The sequence below is a fragment of the Spermophilus citellus genome (assembly GCF_964194105.1).
Source record: "Spermophilus citellus genome assembly, chromosome: 4".
NCBI lineage: Eukaryota > Metazoa > Chordata > Mammalia > Rodentia > Sciuridae > Spermophilus > Spermophilus citellus.
The window spans coordinates 60,397,754-60,413,615 of NC_138185.1; the positions used below are offsets into that span (position 1 = coordinate 60,397,754).

At 36.6% G+C, this 15,862-nt stretch overlaps 1 protein-coding gene across 1 annotated transcript in view; it reads right to left on the reverse strand.

Moving 5' to 3' along the window:
- The window catches only part of MCTP2 (multiple C2 and transmembrane domain containing 2), a 221,089-nt gene that overhangs the window by 89,056 nt on the left and 116,171 nt on the right, over positions 1 to 15,862 (reverse strand). The window contains exons 11-12 of the mRNA XM_081290239.1: positions 13,747 to 13,933; positions 10,981 to 11,074 (exon numbers count right to left, since the gene is read on the reverse strand). Of these exons, the coding sequence (XP_081146365.1) occupies positions 10,981 to 11,074; positions 13,747 to 13,933 (281 nt within the window). The remainder of the gene's footprint in view (positions 1 to 10,980; positions 11,075 to 13,746; positions 13,934 to 15,862) is intronic.

Genomic DNA, 15,862 nt, shown 5'->3' on the forward strand with positions numbered 1-15,862 from the left:
AAAACAGTTTTCTCTGAAATGTACTCTGCAGGGGATTTAGATGGGGTAGAGCCTGCCAACATAGAACAACACTGAATACAGAGAGAACACATGCTCTGGGCTCCATGCTCAGGTATGGCATGCTTGATTCCTCAACCCAAGCTGAAACAGCTACTTAACCGTTTGTCAGACTATTAGTAGGTGTCAGCGAAGCTCCTCCAGAGACACCAACATGACATGCCATCAGCACTTGCTCTGGGGAAACCGCCTGACACTTTTAATGAAAGCCCTGGGGTTACTCCACAGCAGGGCAGAGACAAGGCCTCGTCCTGTTGAGGCACAGGTGGGCTCATGCTGCGGCTCCCATTCTTCTGAGCAAGCATGCTCTTAGCTGTCCCAGCTAATGAGGAACAGACTTCCCTCCAGAAACTGGGAACTTCAGTTATGCGTCTCCAAGGAACATCCTGCACCAACTCTCTGAACGTAATTCAGTCAAAGCTCATTAAAATGCTGCATTTATTAATATTACAGTATATACAGGCAGAGAGAAGAAACAAAGACATTAAGATGCTTATAGAGTAATCTATGTACACTTTTTAGTTTGATCTTTCTTGAATATTTTTATTGCAGACAATAATGATTTCCCATAATAAACAGAATGTCCCTATATCCCCAATGGCACTGAGAGAACAGCACTGGGCAGACTGCTGTCCAGACCTTCAAGGATCTACTTTTCCTTTCCTCTTCACACGCTTTTTTTTTTTCCTGTAAAATGCCTCCCCGTGTCCAGATGACATGTCACCTAGATATAGTGATAACAATGGTGATTCAGTTTCACATTGGAATTTTAGCACCTTCACACGGTAGCCTTTTCCATTTTCTTTAACATCAGTTTCACATTCATTTATATTCCTTGAATAACAAATAAGGGTTTTTGATTTGAAAATTTCCCATTATATCAATTATAAAAGTTGAATGACAAGTAGTAAATGTATTTTAAGGGTCGTAGTTTTCATTTGAAAGCCATTCCTGAACACAAACTCTGCTCCTACCACCACACCTTGTTCTGATATGCAAAGACCACCAAGCTATTACCTGTAAGGAACTCTCCTCCTGGTCTCTGCTGTTCTGCAAGTATCATCTTTTCAGTGGAAACTTCCTTCATACTCACACTACAGCACATTGTGTTGTCCCTGTCTCTGATCTCCAATTGTGTGTTGTCTTTTTTTTTTTTTCTTCTTTTGGTACCTGGGATTGAACTCAGGGACACTCAACCACTGAGCCACATTCCCAGCCCTATTTTGTATTTTATTTAGAGACAAAGTCTCACTGAGTTGCTTAGTGCCTCACTTTTGCTGAAGCTAGCTCTGAATTTGTGATCGGGGCTCAGGAGGCTCCTGTCTCAGCCTCCTGAGCCCTTGGGATTACAGGAATTCACCACTGTACCAGCCAATTGTGTGTTTTCTTCACACCTCTCATATCCCATATCTGTAGATCTTTTTTCTATATTTAGCCTGTGTATTTTACTTAAGGATCCTGAAGCTGGCAAAACCAACATATGCTTACATGCCCTTACCATCCCTGGGAAAAGTGCCATGGCCAAGTGAAAGGGACTCCAGTGAGGAGTGCAGACCACAGGGAGCCATGCTTCTCCCATCCTTCAACACTCCCTGCAAGAAGCCATATTTCTTTATCTAGATTTCCTGTGTATCTCCCATCCTCCAAACCCATGTGCCATTTGTTCAGAAGTAGAAATGAAAGTTCAGAGAAATTTAATTTGATTGGGAAAATATTTCATAATGGAGGTGAATCTTAAGTGAGGCTTAGAAGGGGAATATTTGCCTGGTGCAGTGGCACACACCTGTAATCCCAGTGTCTTGGGAGGTGAGGCAGGAGGATTGTGAATTCAAAGCCAGCCACAGCACAAGCGAGGCGCTAAGCAACTTGGTGAGACTCTGTATCTAAATAAAATACAAAATAGGGCTGGGGATGTGGCTCAGTGGTTCAGTACCCCTGAGTTCAATCCCTGGTAACAACAACAACAACAACTAAAAAGGGTGAGTGTTCATTTAACAAAACTGGATATATCCTTCTTGGGCAGATTCCAAATTTATTCAGAAGATATATTTCTATACATATAAACAATTAGCCTTCTGTATCCACAGGTTCCACCAAGGGTGGATTATGTATATGTACTTGGCCCATGATAGTTCCCTCTATAAATGAACAGGTACAGACTTTTTTTCCCTGATCATTATTCCCTAAATAATGCAAATATCACAACCATTTACATTGTATTATGTATCATAAGTAATCCGAAGGTTATTTATAGTATGTGAGAGAATGTAAGTTTTATATAAATACTATGTCACTTTACACAAGTGATGAGAACATCCTGGAATTTGGGTATCTAAGGGGCAGCGCTAGAATTACTCTCACAGAGTTATCGAGGGACAACTATATATTAACAGGCAAGTACTGGCCTGAAGGTCATGACCAGTACTTTTTACTCAATTTCAATTCATGTTACTCATCCAGCAGCCAGGAGCCACCATACCCTGTTGACTCAAAACAAAGGGCAGGGTTTATAGAGGAAGATAATTCCTGAAGCTATGCATGGAGCATTGTAGCTCAAAAAACCTGGGAAAATAGGAAGGATGATAGCACTGCCGTTTCAGAGAAAATTTCCAAAAACCGCTTTTAGGCCCCGTTTTAACCCTTTATTTATAAACCCTCCCATCAAATATTGAAGAAAATTTTAAATGATCATTCTGAAAATTTGTATCCTCTGTCAACTGAAGCCGCACAATCCATCCTGATCTGCCTGCCTTTCACCAGTTCTTTAGTCAGGAATGTGTCTCTTTGCCCCACTTCCAATCACACCAGGCTGCCCCATCCTATCTGGCAAACAGGAACAAGGCTTATTCATGCTTCCCACTTTGCAGGCAGAGCAGCTTATCTGTGCAATGTTCTTCCAACTGTCCCTCTTCTCCAGAAATTAGAATGCCAGGTAACCTCCCAGACCTGGTGCAGACATACACTCTTCCTGGAATTTTCCTCTATCTGTAGGGAGGTCCGGGATTCCTGTGGTGACTGGCTCAGGGATTAGAATATCTCCCATATAATCTACCTGTTCATTGCTTCAACAGATATATTAGGATCCCTGAAACATGGAGATCCCTGTGCCAGGAGCTGACAAGGATTAAAGATAATAATAATAATAATGAAGGAAATGCCAATCTTGGTTCTTGCTGGGCCTACTTTTTACATGTGCTCTGTGTTTTCAAGTAGGTCACAGGTTCCTTTAAGACAATGTGGCTTCCTCAGTATCACACAGGCAAAGAGCTACTCTGTTTGTTGTAACAGATTTTCTGAACAAAGGGTAGCTGGTCCCCACTGGGAAGACAGCAAAGGACAAAGAGGACATCATCTTGATGCAATGTTATTTCACTAAATTTCTGATGTTTTCATATTGCAACACAAATGTAGAAAAAACAAGGATTAATGACATCAGAATTTTTACACCCACTCCCCTGCCACCACTCATGTTTCAAAACACACCAGTATCCCCTGCATTTGCTTAATATCACCATGATTTCATTCCCTGTGCAAAAGCCTTGCTGCCCATCAGTGCCAGAGAAAACTTTTAAAGTTTATATCAGATCACTTCACTCCCCTACTTAAGTTGTTTCCCAAATTCCTTTACCTGGCCCCGAGCTCCCACATGGTTCAGTGTTACCTAAGCTGATAGTTTTCTCTCCCCAAAGGTCCCTTTGCTCTCTGTTTTCGAGTCTCACTTGATTTCTTGTAGCCCCTCAGAAAACATGGCTTGGGAAATGGTATTCCCTCATTTAAAAATGCTGGACCAGCTCTTCATCCTTGACATCTCTACTAAAACATGACTTGCCAAAGCAACATCAGTTAGGTGTCTATTAATGAATCTTAGCACCTATTCTTGACCTTAGCAGTATGATTATAATCAAATAGAGAGTCACTGGTTTAGTCACCTCATGTGAAACCCAGAGCCAATTCCAATTCTCTACCTTGTTAGCAGGGGCTATCATAGGAGAAATACATTTGCTGACATAAATTAAGATCTTCCTAAGAACCCAACCATTAAGATCAAAGTGATACCTGTAATTTGTAAAGTGCCACAAATGAACTTAATTCATATGGTGTCATTAAATTACAACTGCTAAATCTTCTACATACTCCCAAACTTTGCCTTGACTAGAGTGCATTCTTTGGCAGACAGTTAAAACAGCCCGCCAAAGGTAGATTTATATAGTTTTTAATGTATTTTCAAAAGTTCTTGATTTGGGCTCAGTTATCCAGGAGGATCACATGAAAATTAAAAGCATTCAATCACTACCACTGAGCTTTCTAGAAATTCCAATTATAGTCATCCCCTTGAAAATAGGGCATCTTTAAGAGGAGAAGTATTGCTATGGATACAGCTTCCAGAGACAGGCAATGAAAATAAACCATGCAGTGGGCATGTGGTTTAAAATTCCCAGTGAACAATAACCACAGGACCACTCTTTTTCTGACACAAGTAGCCTTATATTTCAAAAAAAGAAAACAAAAACTTAATAGTCATCATTATAATTTACAGAAATAACTCAAAAGTAAGTATCATAGCATATGGCTGGAACACTGTTATTGTGTAATGTGGTTTAAATGCAGTATATTGGTCAATAGTTTCAGAGAATAGCACTTTACACACAATAAAAATCAGATGATCCAAAAAGGTATTTTATAGTAATAAGACTATTATCCACATTATGAAAATGTGAAATGAAAGCACTATATTAGGTTAGCATGAGAATTTCTCTCCAATGAAGCTTTTTTGCCTTCATTTCTAACAGGTAATAGAAGCAGAAACAAATCCATAAAAGGCATCTTAGTGTGATAGCTGTAGATTTCTAAAAGTATCTGAAGAACTAAAAGTGATTAACAATGCTTTTATTTCTAGCTTTATCTAAAATTAGAGAAATTTATAAATAATATATCAAAAAGACAATCTGTAGGGCTGTGGCTGTGGCTCAGTGGCAGAGAACTAGTCTAGCATGAGTGAGGCACTGGGTTTGAGCCTCAGCACCCATTAAAAAATAATTAAAATAAAGGTATTATATCCATCCACAACTAAAAATATTTTTAAAAGACAATCTGTGAAATTCTCCATATAACTACACTCTAATAAAATAAATTTAATAAAGAATAGGAAAAACATTTCCTAAACACATAATATATATTGGGCATATTCAAGATACCCATGAATGTGTGAAGGCTTAAGAGTGGACCCCAGGTTAGTACGTGATAGAATCAAGACAGCACATGGGATTCTGCTTCTCTGTATATTTTGTATATTATATTCCCATAATGCACAGGGATTAATATGTGAGGCTACCTCAAAAAACAAAGCGCCACATCACCACCACTAATTTTCATCATCAATGAAAAAATCATTGAACAGAACATTATTGTACTTAAGGCAGGAGTCACAGGTACATGGAAGGACTCATGCACTTATGGAATGAATGGAGTGTTTTGCCTTTATAGTAATGGGAACTCAAACCTGTGTGGGGGACATGCCAAGAGCTCCTCCTAATGGCACATCTAAGGAACCACTCCCTAATTTTGATGAGGGTCCTCATCTATTTTGATGGTACACACCACCTCCTGCATCAGGAATTCTACAGCAAAGAGTATGAAGGGAAAGAAAACAGAGCCCTCTCTTATAGCTTCTAAGCTCACTAAAGGTTTGTCTGTTCACTGAGTATAGGCATTCAGTGATGTGTGTTCATCATCACATCTACCACCAACTTGAGTTTGTTTAAATTGAGAAAAACTTAAAAAGCAGGTAAGGGCATTATACTGAATTCACCAGAAAGCAGCAGGGTGTTCTGGAACTAAATGTATTATTGTTCTTCTGAATCGGGTACTGGAACTTTCCCTAACATGCTTATTTATCAACTAAGGCCATCTTGTAATAACCTAGATTTCTTTCCTGAAAACATGTTGTTTTTACCATTCCTCTGATAGATATTTTGAGATTATGTTAATTTGATCATTGACTCATTTGTCAACACTGGCAACAGAGAGGGGTCCAAATAATGACATCACTACTCATAGGTCAAGAGGATTCTCATAAATTTGGAAATTTTTGTTGTTGTTGAAGGATGTTTTTTCATGGCAAGAAATGCCAACAAATCTCAAGCATGACAAGAAAAAAAAAAAAAAAAAGAACATGTTGATTTTTGGAGAAAAACCAGGTCCATACTATGAGTAAAGTTGATCCTTCCAGCTTTGTTCTTCCATTGCTTCCTGACAACTCCCCAGCTTCTCATCATGACACACAGATTATTAGAATGATAGAAACATAAAAAAATAAAGATGAGAATGAATTACAGAAGGAGGGGATAATGAGGCTTATGTGATATTATTTTATTATATTACTTAATACCATCCTACCCCATCTGCCAAGGAATTCTTATCATTTCCTACTATTGGAACAACAAGTTTAAGAAAACTCTCCTAAGTTTCTAACAGTTCTATACTTTGAAAGCATTCTAATGGGCAGGGGCCATCCGGGTAGCAATAACAGTGTATGGGTAGCTGGAAAAAAGCTGAGGGAGACCAACAGAACCCATGTTGCCACAAGAGGATTACTTTAGAGGGAGTTTTGCTATGTAAGAATTATTTTTAAAGAACAAAATCAACAAAGAGAAAACACTGTTGACAGGATGGTATACGTCTGAAAACACTTTTTGATTCTAAGAATGAGAGTGAAGAGCCATCGACTAGATGTTGAATATTTTCATGTGCATTATACAAAAGGTGGCCATAATGGTCTCAGTCCTGATACAATGAATTAACCCCACAAATTACAACATTCTATCAATCATAATAAGACTCTCTTGAATGACTCTGCAAGCATGTCAAAAGAATTTCCTTCTCTTCATTGGCTAATCTCTTTCATGTATAAGGTACGTCTTCTTATCTAACTGTACAATTATGACCAGAGAATACTTCAATTCTCTAAAGCTTTTCTATGAACCCACTGGATATTTTATTACCTTTTTTATACTTTATGAGATTAAAAAATCTGCCCCTTTTCTCCATGGTATTAATGCAGGAATCTGATATGCCTCAGGGCAAACCAGAATATACAGCACTGGTCTCTGTGAGGGCTTCCATTGTGGATAAGGAACCTGTTGCACTGTTTTTCAGCTTTGTCCAGAATAAAATGTCTGTTTCCCTTTTAATCGTTACAACATGAGCTTCTTTTCTTGAAATAGTCCAAGTGAGGTATGTTGGTCTCATTAAACCTTTAGACACAGCTATATTCACCTTGATTCTGAAAGCATGGTATATCATTTGTTTCATGAACAAAGGCTATGGTTTGGTTACTACAAAAGTAATTACATCAGACTGCATAACCTATTACTTAAAGATTTTAGGTTGTGCTGTGTGCAAAGGTTTTCTGAAGAGATATCTTTAATAAAAATATCTGACACACTCTTCTATTAGAATAACTGTTCATGTATCCATGACTAATGTAAGCATACACCTGAGAACATTAGAATATCCTTCATCAGTTTTAAAGTGATGTGCTCCAAGACAAGACAGCTTAATTCAAATTCCCGTAATTAAAAAAGCCTCTCTCTTTTTAAAAAAATAAATTTTAGAAACTCTAAAAAAAGTCAAGATATATGTAAATTTAAATTTATTCATAATTAATAGTTTTTAACCACACAATACCATATTTACAAAAGGATGTATAATTTTAAAAATAAATATATTTTTCATACTAGAGCCTCAAATTTCTAAGTATCTTTATATCAGTTACATATGTAAACTTAGGTTATTAATATATTTTGTGATATTTGAATACACTAATCTTTTCCTTCATATATGATAATGTTTTTATGGAAAAGAAATTCACTATAGTACGTGAATGTTATCCCAATATTCTAAAATACCAGCGTAGTAACAAGTGTTCAAATTTGATTTCTTTTTATGACTATGTAATTATAACATCAGTAACAACTGATGAGGAATACCTGGTTTAGTCATAGAGTCTTGCATGGCTCATTTTCTTTTTTAATTGTCACTTGCAAAGAGATAGGTGGCTTGAAGATTAGCAACCTGTGACAACAGGTCTTGCCACCTGCATTCATTCCTCCCCTCCAGTACTTGAGGTCCTTGCACCCTACAAACAGTGGCTGTGGCCTTGCTGGTGGTGACCACTGCCCCAGCTACCCCCTCAGGCTTGTACTTCATGAGGGTTTCTGAAGCTTAAGTGAAGAAAACTGGAAGAATCAGTTATTTAGCATTATGTTAAAGAAGCAATTTGTCTGGACAGATAAAAAGTGGAAAGCCTGGGGAGTTTCCTTTTGTACCCTTTCTAAAATGACCATGATACTTACTTGTACTAATGTATTCCTTTTTAATTTGCAGGTGAATACTTTGTTCCCTGATCAATCACAATATATGAACACCTGGTTATAAAATAAGGCTGCCTATAAAAGGTTGGATATAAACAGCCACTTATTTTTTTAATAATTGGCAATAATTCATTCCTGCCAATAATTCATGCCTCTTCTAATCCACAATCAAGTGATACTGATTTTTTTTTCCTATACATCAGGGAATTGGTAAAGATGATAATAAAAGCAATAAAGGGGGAGCATCTAATGTACGTTATTACTGCTAACCTCCAGGAGATACAAACTGAATCCATGGTGCCATCGTACTGTAATCTGAATGCATTTCACTTCACACATAGAAAAATGGCATGACAACTGTGTGAAGTAGGTCCACTCTGTCATGGGAAAGCAATGTCTTAGTTGGGAACACGCTGGAGGACTCATCTGCAATCTTGAGAACATGTAAGGGAAACAGAGATTTGATTCTAAAAACAAACATCAATGTGGTCGAAGGACAAGTTTAGCTAATGACAAATCATTTTGTCTCAATTCAGAATACTGATAATTTTTTCATAAATATAGCACAGAGATGGTAAAGCAGAAGGACATTTAGTCAAACCACACAGTGTCATTTCATTGTTAACTGCTGGTTTTAGACACTGCCATCCTTTGATACTCTGCTTCACCACTACAAAACTATCTGTTAAATATTTTGAATATAATAAAAATAGAAAAAATAACTTTTTCCCCCCAAATTATTCTTACATAAAGATGGTTTTGACTTATCTTCTAGTATTTACATTCATTCCTTTGTTTTCTTTCCTATTTACCTTAAATATTCAAAATACTCTTAGGAGATGATATATTGGCCTGAAATAACTCTCATCAATACTAGTTTGGGGGCTTGAAGGACACCTGATAATATAGAAAAAAATAAAATAGGTTGTAAAAATGTTTTCCCACAGATGGATGTTATTGTAAAACAGCCTTTAAAATAAGGGAAAAAACTTTGGATGCATTACAATTAGTTTTTGCAGATTAAAAAACTACAACTACAAAAGGAATCTTTAAAAAATACTGCTTGAAGGCATAAATATTTTCTTGGGGCTTAAGACATTTCTTGAGATAGTAACAAATGTGGATTCAAAGAGGGCTGCTCTAAACACTTAGAAATAATAACAATTTGCTCTAGGAAACTAGTGAATAACTCTAGACATGTTCTAGTAATGACAAACTGCTAACGTCAAAGACACATGTTAAACAGTCAAGTTAACTGTCAAAGGCTCACTTGAAATATTAAACACTTTCATAAAACATAAGTACAAAGAAAGGAGCATTTTCAAATTAACATGAGACTATAAACATTTGCAACTGTATTAATGACTATCAGAAGTAACCATTTTAGTATTTTATCTATAATCCTTACAATTTATATCATCCATTTGGTCAAATAAATCCATTATATGCAATTGCTCACTGGGCACTTCTTTCAGGTGGGAAGCAGTTTATATAAAGAGACTACGGAGTATTCAATTCTACTGAATTGGTTCACTGAAGTGGGTGGAAAGAACTCCTGTTTTAAATTAAGTTTATATTTTCCATAATTTTGTAATAATATGTGCTTAAAATTAAAATTCACCTCCCCAATGTTTGAGTTTCCTTAAACACAGTCTCAGAAGTTTAGAAGTTACTCAGGTATAGTATAATTGTTTCTGTATGGAAGAACAAAAAGAGTAGACCACATTCTAAAAATACAAATGGGGGGGGGAGGGCGGGAACTACCCAATACAGTGTCAATAGATGAGAACTATAGATGTTGAACACTTTCGGTGTTCATCAATTTGTTTGGTAAATAGCATCTGTCATGTAGGCATTTAAATTGTTAGCACACAGAGGTAATTTGGCAATGAGCTTCGCTGATTAGATGCTGTTGAATTTGGATGACTCTACATGCCATAGAGCACAATTCAGCACTAGGCATACCTGCTCTAAACTTCACCTGAACCACCAAGAGAAACTTCTGAAAAGACGATGTCCATGGCAAGGTGGTCCTAGGGTCTGAAATCTGCTCACTGTCACAGTGAGATTCCAAACAGACATGCTAGCACACGCAGGTCAATAAACCACATTCTGTCTGCTGTGAAGGGTGCAGCACATTCAGAACCGGAAGGGAAGAGGGCTCCAGGGCAAATAGCATGATTTGAGGTGCTGAAGCAAAGTTCAACCTCCACGTTAATTTAAGAAAGAAAGAAAGAAACCATGACATGAATAATCCACAAATATCTCTGAATCCAAATTAATCTAATGCAATACTGAATCAGAGTATAAGTATTTGATTTTTTTTTTTTTTTTTTTTTTTTTTTTTGCAAAAAACCAAAAATGGGTACCATGAGAACACAGTTGTTCAAGTCCACATTGTTTTTCTCTGGTTGTTCTTTCTAAAACTGCACAGTGGGTGTACACTTACTTATATTTATTCCACATTTTGCTTTGCCATAATATCATTTCAGAGCATGAAATAAATGACAATAACAATGTAAAGCAATTAAAAAATGAAAGTGTTCCATACCTGAGAAATCTGCAGCTAGGAGATCTACTGCCTTCAAAACCTTCACTTGTAAAATGCCAACATCCTTTATATCTTTCAGAGAGTTCTGTAAGCACTGAGGGGAGAAAAGGAGATCACAAATGAAAATAGTTTTTCAGTATACTATTAATGCTCTGAAGGCCTATGGGGCATCTGTACATTCTAATATCTTCTCGTCTCATGAAATATTAGAAGAGTTTCAAACATACACTATGCCAGTCCACAGGACAGTAGATTTACAGCAGCCAGATTAAAAAAAAAAAAAAAAGTGACTGAGAATTAATTAACTACAACTCCAAAATTAACAAATTAAAAGCACATACAATCTACTTTTAACATCGCCCCCTGGTGTTAGCAAAGATACCCCACAGGGAAAATGTGTGGGTAGAATGACTTTCATTCTCTTTCTTCTTTTTTTTCTCTTTAATGCAAATTTTAAATCACACTAAATGCAACATTATTCTGACCTATTTAGTATAAACTTACAGATGCAAGAGTACTAAATTTGGACCAATGTAAAAATTTATTACCACTGGAAAGAGTGGGGATGAAAACAGAGTGAATTTTCTGATCCATGCCATAGCCAAGTTCTTTAGAGATTTAGTATCTTATATCAACCTATATTCACATTTTCTGTAATTTTTAGTTTGCATTATATAAAGTTTTAATATTTGGTCTGGTCATTCTTAAGCATATAAAGCAATATTGAGATGTCTAAATATATGATAGCCTGAAGAAATCATGCATGAAAAAGAAAATTATATAAACCCTCTTCTCAAGCATACAGAATGCATCCAGTGAAAAAGATCCTGTTTCAAAACCTTCAGATACACATTGTTATTACCTAGCCAAAAACCTGTCATAAGCAGATCCCCAGGGATTGATATTGAGACAGTAAATTCCATTTTATTTAGGTATCTCAGGGTTGAATAGGAAAAGTTTAGTAAGAATAACAATAGGCAGACCTAATACACATAATTCTTAAGTGTTGGGAAAAGTATAAACGGCAGCCGTACCCCAGAGAAAAAACCCCAACATGGCGCCTAAGGACTTCTCCTTCCTACCTTCTTCTTCTCTGCAGTGGCGCGAAAAGTTCCCGCCCTTGTGAACTCTCCCGCCGGCGCCAATTTCAAATCTCGCTGGCGGGGAACCTTAGCCCCAATGAGAACTAATGCCTGGGCGCGGGAACTCATATCTGGAAGAACTTGCCAATAAACGGGTGGCCTGCCATTTATCTAAGCTCTACCATCTCCCCTTTAGTTCTATATAAGCACATAGCTTTTTGCAATAAAATTGGAATTCTCCCAGCGAAGTGTCTTTGCGTGGGGAATTCTTTCATTAAGAACTTTTAAAAGTTGTTTCTCTTTGAATTTTCAACCTAAACCAAAGAACGTTAACTAGTTCTTAAGCTAAGAGGAAAACATGAAACAATACACTTTTATACTGCAGAGAGAGAAATACCTTAAAGGAATATCTACTCTTACAACCTAAAAAAAAAAAAAAAAAAAAATCCCACCTCTTTAACAGTACATTATTGCCTTCAAATGCTCTGGCCAGCTTGTAAGTTGAAGAAACACCTGGAATTTCTATTTTCATTATAGCTTCTTTAAACCTCAATTATTATCCCTGAAATTCTAAGGCATTATTCAAATACATCATTACTATGCTATATAATGTTACTTTCAAATATACAGCATACGCCATAAATTTTGTAAATTGTGCAATTTATTCATTGGAAAGCTTGGGGATACTTTTAGTTTTTACCATCAAATTTTCATTTCCTTATGTAAAGTTATCAGAGAGACTACCAATAGGGTATTCTGTCCAAACTTCTTCAGAGTACATCAAGCTGGCATGCAGAATCCGTGACACTGAAATATGTGGTTAGGCTTTGTACTCTCCAAGATAAAGATCTATTCAATTAATCAATACATGCATACAGTGAAGGATTCTGGAGGCAACAAAGTTTATGCTGAGGATGATATTGCCATTGAATAAGGATTCATCTTCGCTTTATTTTCATGCCACTTTCTTAAAAAACGTGCCTTCCATGTATGGAAATCAAGTGGATGTATTGATTTACAAAGAAGATGGCATAAAAGCAGAATACAAATGGAAAAAAGTGCTTTCAGAAAGTCAGCATAAAATAAATAAAGAAAGAAAGATAAGACAAAACAGGCATTTGATTTTAAAAATGTGGACTGGACTGTTAAGTACAGGGCAACTACTTAGGGAAGAATCACATTGATGTCATCATCCGGGTTTCAGGATTCGATGGTCCTCTGCTGCCTGTTTTAGGCTTTGTGAGACAGGAACATACCCTCTCTTGATTCTAAAATAACTTAGGAGTCCATAACCTTGCAACCAATGCCATTAAAATCCATGACATTACAAACATTAATGGTTGGTTAAAAAACAAAAGCCACTTTTGTTGAACTTCCATTAAAATTTCTATGCACATATCCAAACATGCTGAATTAAAGCCACTTCCTTGAAGAGACTTGCAAAAGGCTAAAATTTAAAATATCTTTTTGGGATTTAAAAATAACAAGGCAAACTCCAAGTCTTCTTTCACCTTCCGATAAGTATATTAATCCCTTAATCCGTAGGTCCAGTGCCTTCTTTTAGGAGACACACAATGAAACTTGGGACCAAGATCTCTTTTGATGTAGTTTTTGATTCATAGACTTTGTTTTAATTTAAAACTGGGAGGAAGTAGGAGTGGTGTAACAAGACAGCACAACTCACATATCGTTGGGAAATCTGCCTTCTTTCACTGGGGTCCTCAAAGGGGCAGACACACAGATCTGAGATGGAAACTCCCGCACAGGGTGTAAGTGTGATCAACATAAGGAGAGCCCCCAGGCAGCTCTCCAGCGGCAGCTCCAAGCAGTTGGCTTGCTTCAGCGGGAGTGCTGCGATATCCACTTTACACCTAGAAATTTTCAGAAGTCAGAGACAGAAAAGTGATTAACTCAAGGCCACTGTAGAACCTCCAAAGCACCTGTCTTGCATTCCATCATCCCCAAACCTTACTTTGTCTGAGCTCAGGTTTATTGAGCAGTGAAGGTTCTAAGTGCTCCCCTGGCTTGGAACACTCACTCCCAAACCACCCCACTCTAAAAGTAAGGAGAGGAAGAGATAAAGCAAAATCCAAGAGCAGGCAGCATGGGGGGCAGGGGTGGCAAATGCAAAGAGATAAGTCAGGTCTGTGTCAAATAAGGCCTGCAGAAAGACAATAAGATCAAGAATTAAGTAGAAAAAAGTTTCCAAGTTTAATGATCATAAATATAGATATGGCTTCCCTTTGTTGTGGCTTTTAGGAGTAAGGAGAATAAAAGAACATGGTTCAAATAAAAGAAGGAATAAAGAGAAATCCAAGTGGGAGAGGGTTAATAGAGAAAGCGTATTCTTCCCCATTGATGCCAACTGGCAAATTTTTATTTAAAGAAACGTGTTAAGGTGTTTTCCTAATAGGCACAGTTCCACAGGGTTTCCCCAGGTGGGTTTCTTTTGGACAAATGGAGCATGAAGTGTTGTTGATTGATCCCATCTCCCAGCACTGCCAGGAAGGGCTGTACCCATCTGCTATAAATTGCATGTTTTCCGCCTCTTAACAGCCAATGTTCTGGAGTTGTTGAAAACCTCAAACACATTTAAATACAGAAGCAAACACAAAAAGGGTGTGGGGGGGTGCTGAGGTGCTAAGTAATTTATTTGCTTTAACATTGAAAGCTCTGGGTTTACCTAGACTACACCTATTATGTTTATGTATGCAGGTGGGTGAGGAAGCCCTGATTGGGGCAGGAACACACAATAGTTCTTAGATTAATTTTTAACATTATTCGTATTTGTGCTTCACAATTATAGAATATGATGAATATTCCAGACTTTAGGAAAGGATAGAAGTATTGCCTCTCACAACAAGCAATAATGATGCATGCTTGCCCTGACAGCAGATAACCAGAAAGAGGTAACCAAGATATATATTATATAAAACAATGATGACTTTGAGGTACCTAGATATAATAGACAGAACCTTGCAGTTTACTATGAAAAACTGCAATCCTTTTCCCAATTAAATGGAAAGAATCAATTACATTAAAAGTCCATACCAATTATTATTATAGGATGAAAATACTTATTGATAATTGTCTATAAAATTAAATAAACATGGATAATTGTTTCCTATTTACCTAAAGTGATCCCACTTAAGTGATTTTCCTTTGCATAGAGTAAATTTGTCAAGTATGTCTATTGAAGGAAGATTACATATAGATCTACATATATTATTTTCTATGGTTTGTATCAAAACAATATTTTCTATAGCAAAAGGGAATCTTAAAAAAAAAAAAAAAAACTAAAACTAGGGCCTGGAGTTGTAGCTCAGTGTTGTTGATTGATCCCATCTCCCAGCATTTGCCTTGCATACTTGAGGCCCTGGGTTCAATGCTTAGCATCACATAAATAAACAAACAAACAAATAAAAATAAAGAAATTGTGTCCATTTACAACTAAAAAAAATTAAAAAATTAAAATTACTCCCATGAAGAGAGAGTTAATATTTCTATATCAAATGCATTTATGTAAGTAGGTAATTAAACATGTTTGGAAATAAATATTAAGTGCTTTATATCATTTTAAGACAACTATGAACACACACATTCTTAACAAATTTTTCCATATATATGCACAGGAACACATTATTATTTTACACTTTTATATACTTTCATTTATTAATAATACCCTTTCTTATGGAATGATAAAAGATCCAAATTTGTAAGAATTTTAATGGTCACTTTAATTAGTCCAAATTCTCACTAACTCATTGATGGTACATGCTTTTTAATGCCATTAGTAATGG